This window comes from Anser anser, assembly GCF_964211835.1.
Source record: "Anser anser genome assembly, chromosome: 4".
Taxonomy (NCBI): Eukaryota; Metazoa; Chordata; class Aves; order Anseriformes; family Anatidae; genus Anser; species Anser anser.
Window position 1 is genome coordinate 47,170,442 of NC_139724.1, and position 22,195 is coordinate 47,192,636.

The window sequence follows — 22,195 nt, forward strand, 5'->3', positions numbered from 1 at the left end:
TGAGATGTTCTGTCTTGGTGGGTTATGTGGGTCAGACTCGCAGCTGCCCTGTCATGAATATAGTGTCCCTGGCTTTTATTGTTGTTGCACCCAAAAAATCTGCTTGATTCTTGATCTGGAGCTTCCTTGGGGGCATTCTTTCCTCAGTATATTTTACATTTCTGGAGGCAGACTTAAATATTAAAAAGTGTAATACAAATTACGCTTTCATAAGTGAAGGAAACAACCCGGGAGTTGCGTTAGTGGAAAGAAAGCCATTTACTGCACTAGCTGTGATTTGCCTCTAGCCTCTTGAAACACTTGAGTGCTACAGGGATTTCCTGTATCGCATAGGATTTTGGTGAGGCTGCAGTTTGGAAACTGTACTTACATCTTGCATCTTGTATCTGTTTAGGATGAAAGACTGGGTCGTGACAATGAAATCCACAGGGAACAAATGGAGCGGCTTGTGCGAGAGGAGTTGGAGCGGTGGGAATCAGATGATACGGCATCCCAAATGAGCCATCGTTTGGGAACACCGCTTGGACTGAACGGCCAGCCTCGTTCGAGGAACTCGCGGCCATCTTCCTCGCAGTCGGATGGTATTGATGGGGGAGGAGGGAATGGGGGGAGTAACATCCATGTGTAGGATCGGCTTGGTAGTTTGGGGCCAGTATTAAGCCAGCAAACACCTGACTCCACTGTTTCCCAGCTTAAGGTGATCATTCTGATCAGACCACTGAAGGAAAGGTCCAGTGGTGTGTAAGAAGAAACACTCTCTTCATAAGGCATATTCAGACCTACATAAGCCACACGTCAGGCTTAAGTCACCAACAGCCAGCCTGCTAGCCTTGGAAGTGAAAATGCAAGAGGAAATCTACCTGGACAGAATTCTGATATATGTATTATGGGGAACAGCTTCACGAGGACAGCAAGCTTTAGACAAAATGTGCTCTAGCTAAACCATTCAAATGAAGAGCTGTGGGTTTTCTGCTTTCTATTGGAAAAACAGAATTTTTAAAAGTTTTGAAAAACATTTTTTAAAGAAAACGGCACTAGTTTATTGTCTCATTCATTTTAACTAACCCTTTTCAAAGAGACAGATCAACATCTTTTTATTTTAACTCTGCGTTTTTGTATATTTTTCTGGAGTTGTTCTTGGTGTACTAACATTTTACTTTAAAATGGCCGTTTTTTCCTATTATTGAGAAATACTACATGTCTTTAAACAGAAGAAAGTGCACTGAGTTTGTACACCTGTTAATCAGATCATTCTGTAATAGAAACCATATATGCTATGCCTCCTTCCATTTCATTAGCATTTAAAAAGTAATATTTGAGAATTGCCTTCTTACACCCAGTTAATGTAATCGTCTTCAGCTCTGTTGTACAGTGCCCATTTTTAGTGCCATGTTTTGAAGATCTAAGTGTTATTGGGATAAATATTCCTCGCTTCTTTAGGTAAACACAGTAACTTGGCAGAAAACACATTATTTAAAATCACACACGATTGAAAAATGCCAACTCTTCCTTGGATGGGCAGGGCGCCCAATGGTAGGGAAAACCCAATCAAGTGCTCAGCGAAGCGCACCTCATCTATTTAGCCTGTATTTACATTTAACAGATCTGCTTGTAAAATTATTAGATATGCTTTTACGTACTCTCTTCTCCAGGGATTCAACGTGATTCCTTTGGAAAGGTGTTTTTAGTGTAACCACTGATTTTTAGTATTTAATTTTCTGTGCTTTCCATGTCACAGATGCTTTATTTTTGAAAGGAGGTACACCACAAATTATGTTGTTTTCCTCTAGAAGGCACTGAAGCACAGTGTGTGTGGTTTTGCCTAGCAGATTGTTTCAGTCTATGGCTTGTTGGTTTAGGAGAGAGGCTGTCAGTTGTGTTTTTATCCTGAAGATGGCAGTTGTCTTGTATTTAAATTCATACAGTTGGCTTAAAGGAAAACAGAAAGCTACATAATCAAATACATCTTAGCTATTAGTAGGAGATATAGAGGAAAAATGCCTACTTAATGAAGTAAAAATAGCATATTTATGTTATATTGGTGTATTTTTGTTTCAAACTAAAGTTGTTGCTAGAGGCTAGTACTACTTCTTGCAGTGGTGCTATGTGGGCAAAGCTACATTTTGCATATGCTCTTATCACTACATTGCCTGGACATACCCAGAATGCATTCCCTTTAATCAGAGAATGTGCAAAAACTAAATAAGACTTTATGCCTTTTCCTGTTTTTAAGTTTACGAGAAACCCTATGCACAGAAACTTACTTAATAAAAGGTGGAGCAGGAGGAAGTTCAGTGCGGAGACTGGAATTTCTTGGTAGCTGTGGCTCAAGAATGGAGCAAAGTGAGAAAACAGATTGTGAGTCTTGTGAAGGGCTTTTTGTTTCTGTGTTGTTTTTTTTTGTCCTGCACTAGGAAAAAATTGATGCTCTCTGACAAGAGAGACCTGGCAGTATGGTTTGAAATAGCTGGCCTGTGAAAAAAAAAAACGTGTATTTGAAAATGTACATTCAATCATGCAGCTCCTTTTTATTTGTAGTATATGTTTATTATGAAAATGAAAATATGTGCATTCATAGCTGTATTTGTTGAGGTATATTTCTGTAACGTGTCGTTACTTAATAACAAACTTCATCTTGAAGTGCATTAAGTTTTCATGGGGTACCCGTGTGTGTTGACAATAGGCCTTGCAGTAAGTGCATGGGCACTTGACAAATGTTTTGAACATTTTTATTATTTCATTTTTAAATTTTAGATTCTAATATCATTTGTCACTTAGTAATAAGGTAAGGTTTGCATAGGAAATAAATGTACAGTGTTTGGTCTTATTAGGAAGCTATTAGTTATGCAAGCCTTCTACAATGATCAAGAATGTATTGATCTGTAAAACTGAGCACTTTACTTCCTAATAAACTTCTTATATAATCTGTAAAGCCAATATTGTGCCATACATGTGGATTATTTGTAACGGAACATTAAGAATGCTATTTTTGTATGTGAATATTACTTGCATCTTATCATACCTTACTCTCAAAAGAAATAATAATGTTAAAAGGAAGTACAGGCTGTAAATGAGCAGAGAGGACTGGGTTGATCCAACTGCTTCATTGCCCAAACAATGCTTTCCTTAATGCTTCACTTTATATCTGCATAAATCTATCTTCTGCTATTTCAGGTAGCAGCTCTGACTGCGAATAACTCTGTCCCTTTAGTACTTCACAGTTGCTGTTTAAGCTGACTCCATTACTCTTTTTTTCTTCTCCCCTTAATTTTTCCCTTTGTTTCAGATGATCCTACATCTGGAGGGTTGCATGCACCTTGGAAATCCCAGGCTCACATACAAGCTCCATAGTTCTGCCCGGGCAGCAAAGAGTAGGCAACTGTCTCACCAGCAAAAAAGTAAACCATATTAATGAGAATTGAGTGCTTAATATGAAATCATCACAATCTTTAATGAAATTCATACATACTGAGTTTAAGTATTAATCCTCTAGTCAGTGTACTATAAAAGTCACAGAGCATGGTAAGAGGGAAGCTTTCTTAGTGAGTGCTGTGTGTATGCTGTAGTATTGCTGACTTTGGAAAATTTCTTCAGGAAGCGCAGCTTGAGATGCATGTTTGGAGTAAGAGCCACATAATTCTTCTGAATTCATTCCCCACAAGCAGAAGGAGGGAGAATGAGATGTGGAGAGAAATCACTTACTTTATGCTTAGAAGACATTTGCCTTTTTTGATAGCTAGCAGTGAGATGAATGTAAGTTCTGACAGAAGGAGAACTTTTTTTTTTTAAATTAAAAAATGTGAAATATTTAGGATGAAAGAAGTTATTTGCATTTGTTAGAATGATATTCACACAAATACACAGTAGATTATTGAGAAAATAAAAATGTGTAGCGTGGAAGATACATAGCTCTAACTCAAGTCTTTGTTGGCACTGCTGCTATTTACATTTTGAGATTGTGCTCTCTCGTGCTGTGCTATACCATTTTTGTGAAAATACACAGATAAATGCTAAGACAGTGATTGCACTTGACCAAACCTTCAAGAGACAAGTTGATGTTTACAACAATTAGCATTTAGCATTTAGTGTCAGTAAATCATTGCTTTCTTCCCCCCCCAGAATTCAATGAGGGTCCCTCTTAGAAGACTATTTTAATAAAATGTGCAGAAAACCTAGAACTGTTGGGCTATAGTGAGGAATACTGAAATATTTTATCCAGGAAAGAAAAATTCCAATACTTAAGATATTTATCAGCAACACATAGAAAATTTGTAAACCAGACGTTAAAAATGGCTACAACAATTATCCCTAGAAAAGTAAATAACAAAGTAATAAATATGTATTTAACTAAAATTAAGATTTTGTCAAAAGCTGTAGTAACCACACCAAAAGACAAATACATATATATATGAGCAAACAACAGAAATGGATTTATGAAGCTCTGGATTTTTTTTAAACTAGGAGGTGAAATTGTAGCATAGCAGTGTAATTTTTGTATTTGTAAGGCAATTCTCTCTTCCAGCAGTTTTTTGGACTCAAACCACTTGCATAGTCAATGAAGGCTGTTAGTCTGGAATTAGGGCAAAATACTTTCAAATCAGTAACGTTCTTAACTTTATAACAAAAATTAATAATAGTGGTACACGACAAGAATTATTAGGCAGTTTGTTTTCTGTATTGGTAATACTTAACTGTATTCCCAAAGTTGTAAGAACTAAAATTTTGAAAACTCAGCCTGAAATTCCATGGACTACAATACAGCAAATCCTCAGCAAAGCTTGATAATGTATTCTGATTAAAATTAATAAAACCTTGCACAAGTAAGTCTTTTAAAGTTTCCTAGAATCCAGATTAAATCACTTACTCTTCAATGTCAGGAAACTACAACAGGAATTTTTATACACAAAAACACATTTTCAATCAAGTTAGCGACATAATCAGAATGATTACATTTTTACATCGCAGTTAAGTATGTATGACAAATCTCAGCAAAAACAATGGTATCAGGCAGTTCTGTCATCTGTAAGCCCCAGCGATGCCTGAGCCTTAACACACTAAATCACTTGGTCTGGGGTACCCTGTCCCCAAGATCTTGCTGACAGGAACAAGTGTCAGGGATAATTGAGCTCTGAAGCCAAGGGTACGGGAAAGCAACGATCCTAGCAAGACCCCTTTGGAGGAGATTAATGAACAAGGCTCAGTGAAGCGTGTACTTGTAAAGGAATGCGTGTAAAATCCATCCCTAACGAGGTGGGGAAAGAAAAGAGATTGTGAGAAAAAGTCAGGACCGTTAACCTTGGGGTATTACGAGATGGGTGAGAGTCTAATTCTTGTCACAAGGTCAAGCTTTTACAAAGCAATTATTAAGGATCTCCATAATATCAGCATACAGACACACACACGTACTCGGAGCCTTTTAACCTTGGGGACTCTGGGCTCATTGCCCTAATGCTAGTAATTACTTTCTCTTTTCTTTTTTTTTTTTTTAATTCTTCTTGACTTTTATTTTCCCCTTCCATTGCTCTTCAAGGTACATGTGATAGTGACTACATATTTTTTTATCTCCAGAGTTTTTTTGGTGCGTTGTGTTTTTTTTTTTGGGCTGATGGAATTTTTTTCTCTTCCAGAAAAAGCTTCTCTAATTTTCCTTATGTTTCTGTGTTGTACAAGGACCTGTAGTACTCTTCTGCTGATTGCTTTGCAAGAACTCATTGCCATTGATCTCCTCAGTGTTATCTTCTACTTAAAAAGGAAAAATATGTAAGTAAACTGCAGGTAAGAAACACTGACTGGCAGCTTTGGTACTCTGAAGGCTTTGTTTTTTCCCCATCAGTAAATGATCAAAGCGATATAATAATTACTGATCAGTTCAGCAAGACCCTTGCTGACTAATTTTATTGTTAAGGAAAAAACGTAAATGGAAAATGGTACTAATGAAAGCTCTGTTAGCTTTCTTTGTTCACCTCTCTGCAGCTTTCTCCTCAAAGCAAGGAATCAAAAGAGAAATTTATGTTGGGGTAATTCCATGAGACAGAGACCTGAATGAGGCAGGAAGAAGGCATTTTTAAAACCATGTTATCTTCTCAGTATGCCTCACAAGTTGGTAATACTACAGCTATCAAGGAAGTTGCACAGGTAAAGAAATGAAATGTTTGTATTTAACACTGTATGTACAGCACCTATTTCTCTTAGCTATCGTGCCTAGTGATGTTGGATATAGTTTATAGAAAGTGTGTTACTGAGCTTTCAAAAACAAATCATAGGACTTGCTATATCCTCAGTATGCGAAGAAGTTCCCTTGGGTTTCTTAAGAGGCTAACATATATTATTATGTTACTGTCTTAGAAGCTCTGATCCAAGTAGTAAAGCCTTAATTGTATACACAAGTATTTATGGATGCAAGTCATGAAACAAGCTGGAATCCCTGCTTCAGTTCAAGTGCTTTAATGACTAAACACACTTTGGATTTTTCACCAAGTTTTAATATACTATTTTTCAGTATTTCAATGGAATAATGTAATGACAAGGTGATTTTTTTTTGAGGAGAATGCAAGCACAAAAGCTAAAAAAATATTCAAATCTCAAATGCAATTTCTTTTAAAATTTTTACCCAAGAAAGATACCAAATGGTGACATGCTGGAAGGCTTTTAAATCCTTGCAAACAGGAAGGAGAATAGAAATCTTCAAAAAGAATGCCGTAACAGGCCTCATTTCCTTATGTCTGCCTAGTCTGACAATTTATATAAAACCATCTTTACCAATGTCTATGTAAACCTTGTACTGATTTTTAGAAGTATCCCCTAAACTTGCATAAAGATTAATCCAGTCTCAGATTTTTTTTTTTTAACTTAATAATGGTTTTCTTTTTACTAGGGGAAATAGATTACCATCTTGCAAATAAAATATTAATATTGCTTATTCTCAATCTGTGAAACAGTTTTCTGAGAAAAAGGAACCATCCTTTTATACTGGTAAGAATGTCACATGTACATTTTGTTCAGTGCCACAGCAATTGATTCTTGATAAGTAACATTCAGGAAAAAAAATCAGAACCATTGTTGGGCTCACATTTGTAACCTGCAAAGAACTGAAACAGTACTGGGCATTAAAAAATGAGTAATGGAAGATTTAGTTAAAGGGTACAGAATACTCTAAGATTAACACTATGACAAACATCTGTAAAAAGTAGTCACATAGGTACTACAGATAACTAATAAAAAAGCCCCAGTGTTAGCAGAAATGGCAAAGGGCCAAAGTCTTGAGGTCATAATTGGGTCTACACTTCATAAATGCTTTCAGTGCTTTACTTCATTCCATCAGTCAGAAAGATGCAAAGTTGGAAAGATGAAAGTTCAGCTACCGAGCTCAGATAAGAATAGAGAGGACCCTCCCTGTATTTCCAGAAACTCACATTAAAATAGGCACTTGAATCAGAAAATGAACCATCGCTACAGTGGTGGATGCGGTGTGGTGGGTGCTGTGGAAAACTTCTTTGGTATTTTAAGGTAATGTAGGACATGTCCATAACTGTAACGGAGTACTGCTAGATCCCTGGTTCCCTCTGGAGTATTGATTAGATCTGGTGGCTTAAAGCATCTTAGTCTGTTCGTGTGGATAGTTAGAAATTTGTAGTCCTTTCCATTTTGTGCAGTTTACAACAATTACCTGCATCGTGCGAGTACCATGTCCATCTGTGGTGTTCGTGGGAGGCATATTCTTAACAAACATCTACAAAGTACTACCAGATAAAGGACAGTTTCCAGGCAGTTTGTATGGTAAATAGGAAAAATACTCCCTCTACCCCTACAACTTGGCCTGAGAAAGGCTCATGATTAATTTCTGGTGCATTTCAGATTGCTGATACTTGTTTCTGGAGCTCTGAAAGCTTTGGAATGTACCACTTGATAGAGAGCATGTCATGTTTATCTTTTCCAAATAGTTGTGACTCACTTAGGTGCTTTGTCCATGAATTCCTCCTAGGGTCCTACTAAATGTTGAAGATGGAGGCAGGACATTCCGACTGCAAAGCACTGGTCACCAGAGCTTTCCTACCCCAGGAATTGATGACTGAGTTCCAAAATATTCAGGTAAATGGTTTGCTGCACACCATTTCATAATAGAGCTAGGGTATGTGAATTAAATTGACAGTAAGTACAGTGTCATTTAAAACCAGAGAAGTGTCGTACTTTAATGAAAACAGAGTCTCTTTATAAGCTGTATGGGAACCTGTTGTCTTGGCATTTTACTCAGCAATCTATCATCTCAGACCCTCACCAGAAGAGAGCCGAGGTAAGTTATATTTACATCTTTCTTTCATAACCAAAGGGACTCTAATTAATGTTGTTTCTCTTTACAAACACAATCCATATAGTGCAAGGTGAAAGGTTTAAGTCTGTCCTCGTGATTAGAGCCCCCAGTTGGTGAAAGCTCACCAATCTATCTGAAGTTACTGTAAAATGTTACGAGCAGGGCCATGGTACAGCAGGCTTACTGTGAAGCTATCAAATGCTTTGAATATGGACTACTGAGGCTGATGAATGGAAAAAAAATATTGTTTTCCCTTGCCATGGCATCCTGAATGTGAACAAAAACAGGAACGACATTCAACCTCTCCATTTTTCCTTCCACAAATTCCTTGTATGAGAAATTCTGCCATGTCAGGCTGAATCCTGACATCCTTTTCCATATTTAAATAGCTTTTATGAAATATATTGCCACTGATATTGAAGGGAACTCACTTAAGTAAAATCTGAGCAAAAGAGGAAGATAGGACTTAGTGCTCATATGCTATTTCTTAATAATAAATTATTTTACTGGCAAGTAACTAAACTTAACCTGATCCCGTTATCGCTTTGATTACTTAAAAAAAATTACAAATATTGTCCCAAAGAAGACTTACAGAAAATACTGCCTAGCTTCAGTTACTTTCCTTTCCAAAAAAATATTTGTGATCTCTTTGTTCACATAATTATATCTTGTAAATAATTATGTATGAATTTTTGCAGAAAGCACACAAAAGTAGACATTGGCTAAATCTTAAAACCAAAGCAGAGAGAAAGCTGGGTATGGTCACATCTCCCAGAACAAAGTAATACCACGACTCTTCTGCCAGACCTCAAAAACAAAAGGCACACTTTGAAGAAAAAGCAAATAAGCAACAACTCGGAGATATATCTATCCCAGTGAGGCTGTCTTAAATGATGTGTTGTTTTGGCTTAAATGCAGTCCTTTCTACAGAATTATGGAAGAGCATATGGGACCTGACTCCTAAAAGAAGAAGAAAACCACAATTCGATTTATATAAATGATCAATATGTCAGTGTAAGTAAAATATTTTATATGTATTTGTGTATGTCTATCAATATATGGAAAGTAGTATAGAGAGGCATTACTTAATAAATTCAATTCTAAAAAGAATCTATAGAAGTAAATGAAATGAGATAAAAGCAAAGTAAGCTGGCTTCCTGATCGAGTTAACATCGAATCCGTAACACCTTCACCCTGCTGCTGTGTATAAGGCGGAAATCTGTCCGAACTCAAACCCTGTTCAGCCACAAAATACAGCTGGAACTGCCATGCTGAGAAACCTGAGGTTTGTTTTGCTGATCTCTTCTTTCTCCCATACAGCAAAAGACTCAAACTTATACTGCAAGTAATATTTATGCTCTGCAGAAAATGTCACTGAGTAGCAAGCGCCTATACTGAGCAAAGTGCCATGAAGATGGAATGTACACATCCCAAATTCAGGACTTGAACAGGAGCAACTTAGGTTTGGTTACTTCATCTTTTTATGCATAGCAAAATCAGAGCCATATGCTGCTTGCTGAGATGTCTCTATGGCAAATACAGATTATGTAGAATAAATCTTTTGCTTAAACACAGAAATATTTGTCATGCTACTGGGTTGTAAGATTGTGTCAAGGCTGGGCCTCATAGTCTCACTATAAAACAAAACCAGAAATACTCTATTTGTATATTTATTTTGTTAATTTGGAAGTCTGTATGTTTAGATATGTGATAAAATCAAAATAGATATGTGGTAAAATCAACTAATAGGAGACCTGACTAATACAAAACTATTACTTCATTCATATTTGGTTCTAGTTGTTAGTTTTACGTACATGGAAATGCTTGAAGGCGGACTTCTGGTTCACCCATAACAGTGTAAAAATAAAGAATGTTTGCATAGTTCTTTAAATAAGGAGATCATTTCATGATAACAAGAAGTTTATATTTTGAAAAACTAATGTTATTTTATCAAAATATGAATGGATGGCAGCATATGTTGGAATGCAAAACTGGCAGGCTACTTTTAAAACTAACAGGATCATAACCTATTTTGGGAAAACTGAGTATGTTCAAGTAAATAAATAGAGATATATTAATGATCTTCCAAGTACTTAGCTTTCCTCAGTTTTTCAGGGCTCTTGGCAATGTCAAGGATCTCTTTTGTGTGTATTATTTTATTGCATGTGTTCTTTGTATTTTTTTTTTCTGTAAAATCGAGGTCACATTTAACACCTTCCTGTATAAGATTGCATATGTATACTTTTTGAGGACTGGCAATAAATTTTTGACTAAGCGTGACCAATTATTTGTTTTTTAAAACTTTCTATGTTGGCCTTACATTAGGAGTTTTGAAACTTCTTCAGAATTGTAAATGTATGAATGATAAAGTGTGGGTGAAGTTGTAAATAAAATCATTTCCATCTTTTGTCTGCTATGAAAGACACTTCTAAAGAATGTTTTTCAGCTGCTAATTCAAGTAATCTTTGCCTTTATAGCAATGGCAAAGAAACCATACTAAATCCTGCTGTTTAAAAAAAAGATACTGGTTTTAGGACTGGGCCTTCAGGCACTTTCTGAAACAGAAGCACTTCCAGATATTTAAATTAAGTGTGCTGTGTAAAGTGACTAGGTGACTAGAACTAAAGTGACTTGGTTTAGGCGCAGGCTGTGTAAAAGGGAGGACAGTCAGTCGAGTACTTCTTTCAAGGCCAAAATTAATGGCTGTAAGTACGATGTGGAGGCAGTCCCTCTAGTATTTTTTGGTGATGTGCTCAGGCACTGGTCTCGTAGCTCCCCTCGCCCCGGGGGCCGGGTTGAAAAGCGGCGGCCGCGGGCAGCCCGCGGCGGGCTCTCCCGGCCCCTTCACCTCAGCCCAGCGACCGCCCCCCACCCCCGGCCCTTGGGCAGCGGCGGTGGCGGCCGGAGGAGAGGGGGAAGGAGGAGAAGGGGTGGCGGAGCGGCCGGTAGGTCGGCGTGTGGCGGGGAGGGAGGCGGGGAGCGGCGGCGCCGGGTGCTGGGGACGGTGCCGCCGAGAAATCTCCTCAGAAGAAAGAGGGGAGCCGCATGGCCCTGCCTCAGGCGGGCTGTGCTAGGGCTGCCCTCCGTGCCCGCTGGTGAGAGTACAGGGCCGTTTGTTTTGTCGGGTTAAGCCACTAAATGGTAGTTCCATGTGTTAAATTTCGAACAGGAACGTGCTGGGTGGTTTGCTGAGGAAATGAGGACTTGTATGCTTGTTACGGCAATAAACAGAACTGAAGCGTGCCAGATGTTTCAGACTGTGTCTTTAATGTTACACAAAGATAAGCATTACATCAGAGAGCTTTGCGATCAGGAAAGTACAAAGGAGGTATCATAAAAATAATCAAGTCAGTTGCATGGTCAGTTTATCAGGCTGCTGAACAGAGCCAGTTGAATTTTTATTTCTTGGTTTAAGAAAACTTCTTCATGAAGTGGAGTTTCAGGTATGAAATTGCAAGGAATATTACTGTCATGCAGGCAAGAGCCACATGATTCTGCCAGAGGCCCCAGGTACTCACGTCAATGCCTTGATTTTGAAGATACTGGTCTCCAGTACACCACCTACAGATAAATACAAACATTTACAAACTTTGTCTGTTTTAAGTATCTAGGAAGATCCCTAGAAGTTGTCCTCTGATTTTGTGTCAATAGGAGGCTGGGCAAACCTCTGTTAAATGTTACAGTTTTATTTTCTATTTATAATTTTATTTTTCAGGTAGCTACAGTCAGTTTCTTGCAGGAGGCTGAAACTGATTTTGTTAGGCTGCATGATCGTAATGTGCATATGCATTTCAGTAAATATAGTATTAAAAAAAGAGAAGAGCATAATGCCAGGTATGTCTAATGTTAATGAAGTGTGACAAAGCATAGACTGTTCTCTGCAGACCTATGCAAAAACCCAGTAAGAGTCCATCTTCCATATAAAAGCTCCTGTGAATTCTGCTGGTCATTGATAAACGTCCATGAACAGACTAAGACTCATGGTGGGATTCATTTTAATGTACCCAAATACTTACATAGGGATTAGCTGTTGAAAGTTATTCTTGCCAGGTAACCCTGTGTTGTTACTGATGGTGCAAAAGTTCAGACCAGACAGTTCATTAATTTGTAATGCCTTTTAAAGTAAAAGAAACAATGACAACAGAAATTAGCAGGTAAAGGAATGATAAGTTAGCAAGTTGAGACATAATTCAATTGCTATATATTATAAAAGTGTGATGGTATAATTATTTATAATGTTGGCCAAATATACTTTTTTTTTTTTTTTAACCAAGAGCAGCACAGTGCCTTTTCTGTCAAGAGAGAAATTCATGCAGTCCACACAGCACAATGCTCGAGTGTCTGTAAGCTGTAACACCACCCATGGGTTAGAGTGCTTTTGCACAGGAATATCACAGTCCCGATTTCTCAGTGAAACACGACCGTGCCTTAAATTATCAAAAAATAGGAGAAAAGTTGTCAGCTTGGTGTGGGTTTGGTTGATGGCAAAGAGAAAAAATATTTCTTGAGGGATAACACTGTTCTTTACGCTGTATCATTTTCGTCCCATTATGTTCCAGTGCATATAATTGCTTAGCTTTGTCTCTCTCTCTCTCTCTCTCTCATTTGAGGTCCTTCCTTCTTATAGAAATCAGCTCTTCTAAACAGCCATGGGTGCTACTTGATGAGAAGCCCTTCTTTCAAGATACCACACTAAGTCTGAAGATCGCTGTATTTAACTAGCTCATCTTTTGCTCACTAATGCATTAAATTTGGAATTTCTTCTATCATTAGTAAAGGGCTTCCTTTTAAGCAAATCATCTTCATGTCAGTACACAGGAAACTACAGCACTTACTGTCATTCCATATCGAGGGATGCTAAAGTACTTGAGCCAGGAAAGCCAGGACATGATGCTCGTGAGATTTACCAGCAACCCAGAGAAAATCTAGAGTAAATGAAAATAAAGTAAAAAAAAAAAAAAAAAGATTAAAAAAAAAAAAGTTGCTGCTAACATGGTATTTTCTAGCTCTTGACTCCTCTTCCTCAGATTAAAACCAAGTTGGCAGGCATTTCTAAAGGAAGGAGCTCTTGCAGTGGGGTGGGGAAGGAAGCATTTCTGCTGCCGAGCTTGAAGCCGTGGCCCCATGAGGTCCTTCTCCTCGGCTGCATACACTCTGCTTGAGGCAGCCCGCTTCTGGCAGGTTTGGTTGTTGGTTCGGCTGTTGTAGTTCCAATCTGCCTGGTGGCTGGTGCCACAGGCGCAGGGGCAAGTACAGTCATGGTCTCAGAGAGCGAGGGGTTCTAGTCGTGTCCATGGACCATCGCTCCGAGCACTTCTCCACATTGCTGGCAGTACTCTGCCTGCCGGAGCTGCTGACAATACCGCAGGGAAACTCTCCCCGCCTTGCACCCAGCCCCAGGTTGTTTTGGAAAGCACAAATCCAAACTCAACCCCGTGGTCTTTTTGCAGAATTTGGCTGAACTCTGTGCAGTTTGGATTTCTCTCTAGTGAAGTAAATAATGCTACTCACAATCATAAAAACAAATGTGATAGTCATAAATAGGTTGGCTACAGCGACCACGTTCTGTCCTGTTGCGATGGCTAGAGCCATGGAAGTGGCTGTGTAGGACACCATCATAAGGGTAAACAGCATTATAAAGAAGGCTTCTGTTGTCGGTTTCAAACCTTAAAGAGCAGAACAAGAAAGTTTTCAGTATGATCCTGCCAAAAGCGATACCACAAGCTCTACAGTGCTGTGCTGCCTACAGACTGTCTTGTCTGGCAGCATAGGTTGTGCAGTTGAGACCCAAGACTGCAGCTGGACTGTGACATCCAAAATGTGCATGCCCTGTTAGCAGAGGGCAGGATGAATAAGGGATATGCCTGTAACTGCAGTAACATTGGAGAAAGTTCGCACAAGATGTGGTAGAAGTTAAGAGTGGGTACTCCACATAGGCCAAGGAGAAGGAAGGCTTCTATGCTGTCTATGAAAACAACAATTCCTGGTGAGCCTCCATAAGTGACAATTATGGAGTATTTCACTTTTTACAGCGGAGAGCTCCCCTAATTGCCAGTGGTATTTGGTAGCTGTGGCTTTGGTAGCAAGGTCTCTCGTGACCCAGTTTCACAGTCTAATGAGAGATGACTGAGTCTAATGACAGCTGATGCTGCCTTCTTTTCTATTCCGTGGGGGAAAAACTCTGATCAAAGTGTACTGTGATGATTTTGTAATTTGGTTTGTACTTTCAAGCTTTTGGGACATCCCAAAAGCCTTATGCTAGGAAAACAGTCTGCCTGGGACATGTTTGAGCATGGCATTTGAAGGTGTTGCAGTGTTGTAAAAGTTGGTGCCAGCAATTTTCAAGTTTCTGCTCATTAACCAGAAGACTTTTCACCAAAAAGAGTAAGTTGATAGTAACTCACACTACACGATGTTCTTATAAAAAAACCTTTTCCTTTGATAGGTATTACTGCAAGCATTAAAAAAGTATCTTGTAAGAGTCACTGAAAGTTAAAACAGCTACAAATGAAAAGGAAGAAATCAAACACATATGGTAATGACTGTGACTCTCCTCTTTCTAAGGGCAGTGGAGAAGAAACACACTACGTGTTCTGATCAAAATGCTCAGATATTAAGAAGTGTGTCTGTAAAAGCATGGTATGCTGCAGGCAAGCACAATAACTGGTGCCATGCCAATGTAGCGCTCTAGCATATATAAATCTACGTATATACATATACATATATACAAGTGAGAGTCTTGTTAATTTATTGGGGGGGGGTGGGGTGTAACAGAACTGTGAAAGGCAATACTTGCCTAACATGAAGTATGTTATGCAGGTGAAGATGATGCTCGGTAAAGTCCTCATGGGTATCAAATCAGCCATTAGCTTTGAGATGAAATATGCAGCTGTTCCGTAGTATCCGCTGATATACTCATGTCTGGAACACAGAAATATGTACAGCATGTCACAAAATCTGATCACTAAAGTACATTTGTTTTAACTTGGAGACAAATGAAGTCTGGCGTGAACTGGAAAAAGGGGAAAAAAAAAAGTTCTTTCATGGATAGACTGTAATGTTAACGTCCAGTAAGCCATTCACTACAGTAATGGTGCTGTTTTCATATGCAAATCAATATGAATACTTGTGCACATGTTTTTTAGTAGAGGTCTGTATTGGCAAAACAGAGAGAGTAATGCTTAATTAACTTTCCTTTTCTCGGTAGTGCAATCTGTACAGCCTTAAAGAGTCCAGTGAGGCACTATTTAATGTTGTCACTAGCGAGTCACAATCTTACTGATCAATACCTAAATAGGGTGTTCACTGATTTTTTTCCTATAAATATTAATTTAAAACTCTGAGGCATGTGCAATCATAGATATGGTTTGGGGGATTTGCAGACAGTTCACTAACAAACAGGCTAAGAGTACGCATGGAGCACTGACAGGGAAGTAATTTGAAAACCCTACACAAGGCATACTTAAATGTCCAGGAGGATAAGCAAACAGATGACCTCTCTAACAATAGACCATGTTCATGTTTTAATAGGGTTTACTTACATAAATATCTTCTTTTCCACAACAAAGAGTTCAATAGCTGAAATACTGCTGAAGCACTGGTTGGTGGTCAGAAAGAACATGGCACCAACTCTACAAACAGCAAAACGGTAGGCAGCATTAAAAATGTTATACAAATGTGGTTTTTCCACTGCGGCATGTGCAGGCCCACGCATAGTGCCTGGAGTGTGGCAATGTTTGACCTCCTGTACAGGGTTCCCCAGGAAAACGCGTGGCTGCAAATTTGGGGCCACAGCAAAGCTGACATGGTGCGCACAGCATTTTGCTACACGAGGGCAAGGACAGTCTGTTCTCTGATATGGTCAAAAGCTTGAAAATGAACTGAATTTCCCATTTTTTTTTTAAGTTTAATTTCCTGAGAGTTTAAAAATCCTCTGGCTGCGCAGCATATGTCTGATAAAAGACAAGGAAACCTTGCTGTCACACTTTTATAAGTGGTTTAAAACTAGACGGCAGATATGTCAGTGCTTTGAAGCAGTTCCTTGCAGTCTGCTGCTGTTCTGCATTTTCAGCTGCCTGACGGACACTGAAAAATGTCATCCTGCTGAGGAACATCGTTCTCTTCAGCTGGACGGCTCAGCCAGGCTGCAGCACACCGGGCAGGACCGGGCTCCTGCATCGCTGTTGGGCAGGGACGAAGGAGACCACCCTCACCTCCACATCACTAAACCAGCATGACCTTACGTACTGAGGAGGAGCGTTTGCTCTAATGAGGCCAATAGATTTCCTGATGCTCTCAGTGGTTGCTTATCCCATCCTGTCCCGTATCCTATCAGAACAACGAGGGAGCTTTTGGAAATCCAGTGAGTGAACTGACTAACCTGTTCTGGAGGCCAGAGGTGTCATTTTTAAGTCCAAAGAAAATGGCACCTACAATCAGTCCCAGGAAAACTGTAACAACCACCTAAATGTAAAAAAAAGAAAAGAGCAAGAAAAGTATTGTTCTCATTGTTTTCAAAGCCTCAGCAATTATTTTCACACTCCCCAGTGTACAGCTGTGGGGCTCTGTTGCACACCTTATTCACGGGATTTGTTCTTAACAGCATTGGTATCAGGCATTTCTGTCATCTGTAAGCCCCAGCGATGCCTGAGCCTTAACACACCAAATCACTTGGTCTGGGGTACCCTGTCCCGAAGATCTTGCTGACAGGAACAAGTGTCGGGATAATTGAGCTCCGAAGCCAAGGGTACGGGAAAGCAAGGATCCTAGCAAGACCCCTTTGGAGGAGATTAATGAACAAGGCTTAATGAAGCGTGCACTTGTAAAGGAATGCGTGTAAAATCCATCTCTAACGAGGTGGGGAAAGAAAAGAGATTGTGAGAAAAAGTCAGGACCGTTAACCTTGGGGTATTATGAGATGGGTGGGAGATTAATTCTTGTCACAAGGTCAAGCTTTTACAAAGCAATTATTAAGGATCTCCATAATATCAGCATACAGACACACACACGTACTCGGAGCCTTTTAACCTTGGGGACTCTGGGCTCATTTCCACTCCACGCTGGCTGCTTTGTTCACTTGTTATGTAGAATGTAACAAAAACAGCAGTCCCTGCCCCTGCCTTGGGCTGGATTTTTCTGTTGCCTCCCCTGCTGTGAATCGCCATGGGAGCTTTGCTGGCGCAGAGCCTGCAGGGTTTGGTTGGTGCACTGGGGGACTCCTGAGGCCTGGTAGCCTCCGTGTTTGAAGGCAACACGCGACTTTGAACCAGACCACACTTCTGGCTTTGGTTTTGCTGAAAAAGCAGTGCTAACAGGGCCAGTTGGTAGAACATGCTCATGTTCTGTAGCAAGGGCCAGGCTCTGGTTTTAATGACTTACTTTTCAGAAGGTATCACACTCATTGTGAACGGACTGGGAAAGTATCTCTACATGCGAGCCAACACTTAGTGAGCTAAGATAATTAATTATGCAAGCGTAGTCATTGAACTATCCTTGGGTGGAGGTGAGGGGCAAGATTTGAGGCCAAATCCTGCTGTGCCAAGGCTGGACAATCAGCCTAGAGTCTGAGGCATGTTCCTGAGACGAGGTGTGCAACTACGGGGAGGTCATCTGTCCCTGGCCAGCAGCAGGGAGCAGAACACCTCGCTGGAGAAGATCCTGCCTCCTGAGGTTTTATGTAGCCCAAAATACATCACTGAACTCATTGCGTTGGTCATATGGGAGCATTCAGGGCATCCTCTGGTGAACCAGGTGTCCAGACCCTGCACACACTTTTTTTCAGATGCTACCTTCAGTCAAAATACCAAGAGGCAAAACTGTTCCCCACGGCTGGTCTAATACAGGAGCGGGTGAAAGTCAACATATATTGCAAACCAGATAGATACAAGTAACGTTACCTGAGCTATGGAAGCTTGAGGGTTTCCTACCAGGTTTTTGAACGTGCGCCTGGACACCCACTTCAGCTGATGACAGAAGGAATTGGTATATGTAATTTGTCTGAAAAATGCTTTTGTTTTCTTTGTATTTCCCAAAGAAATATTCTCTAGTATTGTTTTTGTTTCTTGGTAGTAGGCAGAGTTGCAGTATTTTTCTGATAACTTCTCAGCCAAGGTTGTGTTGTATTCAATGTGTTCTTCAATGCTCTCTGCTGGAAAGGTTCAAAAAAAAAAAAGATTTAAAAAAAGAGTAGTGTAAGGGATGGGAAGATTCGTTAGGCGCTAGGTCTAACGAGTTCTGCAGTTGGGGTGGGAGCATTACTAACGAAGGAGAAGAATTGATATGCATGTTTAGCTCCAGAGACCCGCTGCACTCAGCCTTGTGCTAAAAAGCGTGCGTGACTGCAGGTGAGAATTGCTGGTTTGGGGATGATTTCAGCCTTACCCCAACTTCAGGGAAGCATTTCCCTGTCCTTATTCCCAGCCTACGAGGAGGTGGGAAATAGGAATTTCAGAACAGATAAATCATTCCATTATGTTAAAAATAACTGGCATAGCTACACCAAATTTGTTCCTAACCGGAATAATTGTCCCAGTTTATCATTAGGGCTAGTGCAGGGCTTCCGTTGATTTGCCTTGAAGATGAAACCAGCTACTTCTCTGTGCTGAGCTGTAACAAGATTTCCTTAAATTCCCAGACATTACAGCTTCAGCACAGACAAATATTCTTGTGCCTTTAACACCTAGTAATTTGATTGTGACGCAAAAGCATACAGGTCAGTTTGTTGAAGAAATGGATAACAACAATAAATTAATAAATACCTCTTTATGAGAGGCAAACTATTGCAGAGACAGGAATATTTTATATAGTAGGGCTGTACATGAATTTGGTATTTATTTCAGGAAGTGTTAATTATTTTCAATGTATAAACAAACAGTATTTAGGAAGGTCATAGCCTTAAAGCAACATGGGTCAGCAGTACATGATAACCCGAGGCATACAGATAACCGCATGCGCGTATAACACTGTTACTGCTCGTCTGACACTGTGAGTGATGTGTCTGTGTCGGGCTGGACGCCCGGCTACAGACACGTGGCAGATATTGCATTCAGCTCTCTGCCTTGTACCTGAGTGGGCTTCGTCGGTCTTGTTCACCACCACCGCCGTGGAGTCCCCATTGATGATGTCCAGGAAGAAGTCGGCAGGATTGTTGTAAGGCTCGCACTCGTAGCCTGCAGTGACAGCGTGACAAGCGCTAAGTGGCAGCTCGGTGATGGGCAAGAGGCTGTGTGCAGCCACCACGCCTGTACGAGGGATGAGCGGCGCTGCCGGACGTGCCATCAGTGAAGGCAGGGCAGCACGCCTGCTCAACCCCAGCCCACGCTTTGTCTGATTAACACGTGCCCAGAAACAGCTGATTAGAAGTCAGCCCTGTCATCCAAAACATACAGGTCAGGAGGTGGAACCCCAAGAGAAACACTCAGCCTGCTAAAATCTTGGGCTTGCTAATCCATACCGCATCCAGTTCTCATCACGCGCTATTGCCGTTTGTCTTGCTCAAATGCTCGTGCAAGCTGCGGATGTAGGCGCAGCAGTCACCACGGTGCGTTAAGCTCACCGATAGATTGGAAGTAGCCGATGGTCTGCTGAGCGGGGCCGTGGTACAGCATCCGCCCCGCGGCCAGGAGTGTCAAGCTGTCAAACAGCCGGAATATGGAGTACCGTGGCTGGTGGATGGAGAAGATGATTGTTTTTCCTTGCTTTGCCATCCTGAACGGAGAGTGAAGAATAACAGAGGTGTTAGCTGCAAGAGTCCTTTCAGCATTTAGACAGAGAATTTCCAAGGTCAGTTAAGGCTTGGTCAAGGGCAATTAAGTCGGCGTGTGAGAGAGGAGAAGGGGGAAGGAAAAAGGATGCAGAGGAAATCTATAGGTGATACCTAAAGTGCCTTTGTGAGAAAAGGGAAGTTCCCTCTCGCTGGGGAGGCTGCTGGGGGAGAAGGTCCAGGAAGGCTCTGGTGCAAATTGGAAGGCTCTGGAGAGAGGCGTTTAAGTTGTTGAAGTGTAAGAAATGCAAAATGAGGTAAAATTTGCAAGTTTTTGTTTTCCCAAAGATAGGGCTGAGATGTTGTGATGGGGAAGAATCTAGCTGCGTTCTAACTACTATCTGTAGTCAGACTGTATGGCAGGCGTATTTATCACTGTTCTGGCCAAGGCAGATGTGAAAATAAACACTTGCATCTAAGAACATAGCTGTCAGGGACAGACGGCAGCCCTGGTGTGCACTTGGGACATTGCTTGGCACTGGGAGACCAGACTGCCTTTTCTTACTGCCTTTGCAGTTTTGGCTCGGTGGAAAACAGTGATACGTGTGATTTCCCTGTCTGCTTATTCTAATCATAATCCAAGTGCAAACCAAGTGCAGGCACTGGTTCCAAGGACATCACCTTTTCAGTAGCAGCAGGACGGCGTTAGCGGTGCTGGCATCCAGTCCAGTGGTTGGCTCATCCAAAAAGAGGATGGTGGGATCTGTGATGAGCTCCATCCCGATATTGGTCCTTTTCCGCTCTCCCCCGGACACCCCACGAGTGAACTGGGTGCCAACCTGGTGCGGAACAAGAAATTTGTGTCACATGGCCTGATAACACATGCTGCAGTGACCAGCATCCTCCTGGCACGGCGGCATTCTGGAATAGCTGTAAGAAATTTCTTGACATTAGAGTTAGCTGCGGTATCCTCACTACCTTTCCCCGTCCCCACGGTGTGATAACGCATGCAGTAGCAGCGCAGAGCCTGTACCGGTCACCACGCAGAGGTGTTGTTAATTCTTACAGTACTGAAATTCTCTTTACTTTACTTTACTACTTTACTTTTTTTTTTTTCATCTGTCACGTGGCTAATTAAATCACTTCTTATTTCTTCGTGATTTAAGCACTGCATTTAAATGCCATTACCTTGGAGTCCGCCACTTTGCTCAAACCCAGCTCCTTGATGATCTGATTAACTCGTTCATTTCTGTCCTGCTCCTTCACAGACTTTGGCAAACGGAGTGCTGCTGAGAACTGGAAGTTTTCTCTGATGGTCAGGGTTCCCATCACCACATCGTCCTTCAAAAGAGAAAGAGCAGATACTCGGTGTTCACTCGGCAATTTGTGTTTCCTCTGATAACTGCATCTAGCTGTGTTTTATGTGGTCCTTGCATGGAGAGGGGTGGTGGCAACTGCCACAACATGTGGCAGGAGCTTCCAAGGAGGAAGGAGGGAAAGGTATGCCCGGAGGGATGTCGTTTTCCATCACTTCTTGGCATGTGCTGCGCCCCAGCCCACCCTGGACAGACCACGGCATTGGTGACACCACCCCGGGCAAGTGGAGGTGAGAGCTGTGTACTTGCAGCGCTGCCGCTATTTCTTGCAGCTGCGGGCAGGCGGGGACAGGAGCAGCCTTGGGGAGATGAATGCTTTCCTACCTGCACTACGTATCCAGAGGTACATTTAAAGTTGGCAGGCTGAGGAGCTCCATTGATCAAAATGTCACCAGAAAGCCCGTGAGGGTCTTTCCTTGCAGCCAAAATGTCGAGCAGCCTAGAAGAGAAGGAGGTCACTTTGTGTAATCAGCATGTACGAGGTCAGATGACACAAGATGGACAGCGATGTGTAGGCATTCTGTAGTAGAAAGATGCCATTTAGAAAACATCCGTCAGCCTTCGAGGGGCTGAGTTTCTTTTCTCCTGGCTTCTTAAGGAAGTGAGGTCTGTGCAATTTCACAGTTTGTGTCCATTCACTCAATAGTAGGAGCTTAACCCGGAATGGTACGTAGTGTATCAGTGAAGTGTGCTACACTTAAATTACATATTTGTCATTTAAGCTGATTGCCTGTTTTGAATTCACATATTTCTCAGAAATCAGTGAGATTTGCACAGTTGTAAATGAAAACAAAATCTTTCCCTGAAAGT

At 40.9% G+C, this 22,195-nt stretch overlaps 2 protein-coding genes across 15 annotated transcripts in view; one reads left to right on the forward strand and one right to left on the reverse strand.

Moving 5' to 3' along the window:
• Positions 1-10,588, forward strand: part of PKD2 (polycystin 2, transient receptor potential cation channel) — a 28,968-nt gene extending 18,380 nt beyond the window's left edge. Inside the window, exons 15-17 of one of the 14 annotated variants that reach the window (XR_014583987.1) lie at positions 395-6,135; positions 6,875-6,972; positions 7,653-10,588. Coding sequence is in view for 2 of the 14 variants with exons in the window: in XM_083835075.1 (XP_083691201.1) it covers positions 395-628 (234 nt within the window). In the remaining 12 variants the exon portion in view is untranslated. Of the gene's footprint in view, positions 1-394 lie in introns of all 14 variants that reach the window. The other 13 variants (XR_014583988.1, XR_014583993.1, XR_014583994.1 and 10 more) reach the window with 13 other exon arrangements.
• ABCG2 (ATP binding cassette subfamily G member 2 (JR blood group)) overlaps positions 5,584-22,195 on the reverse strand; it is a 38,968-nt gene continuing 22,356 nt past the window's right edge. Inside the window, exons 7-19 of the mRNA XM_083835080.1 lie at positions 21,710-21,824; positions 21,198-21,350; positions 20,691-20,848; positions 19,863-20,014; positions 19,372-19,476; positions 18,205-18,455; positions 16,689-16,771; positions 15,850-15,939; positions 15,105-15,229; positions 13,820-13,974; positions 13,144-13,233; positions 12,325-12,422; positions 5,584-11,869 (exon numbers count right to left, since the gene is read on the reverse strand). Of these exons, the coding sequence (XP_083691206.1) occupies positions 11,719-11,869; positions 12,325-12,422; positions 13,144-13,233; positions 13,820-13,974; positions 15,105-15,229; positions 15,850-15,939; positions 16,689-16,771; positions 18,205-18,455; positions 19,372-19,476; positions 19,863-20,014; positions 20,691-20,848; positions 21,198-21,350; positions 21,710-21,824 (1,726 nt within the window). The 3' untranslated portion in view covers positions 5,584-11,718. The remainder of the gene's footprint in view (positions 11,870-12,324; positions 12,423-13,143; positions 13,234-13,819; positions 13,975-15,104; positions 15,230-15,849; positions 15,940-16,688; positions 16,772-18,204; positions 18,456-19,371; positions 19,477-19,862; positions 20,015-20,690; positions 20,849-21,197; positions 21,351-21,709; positions 21,825-22,195) is intronic.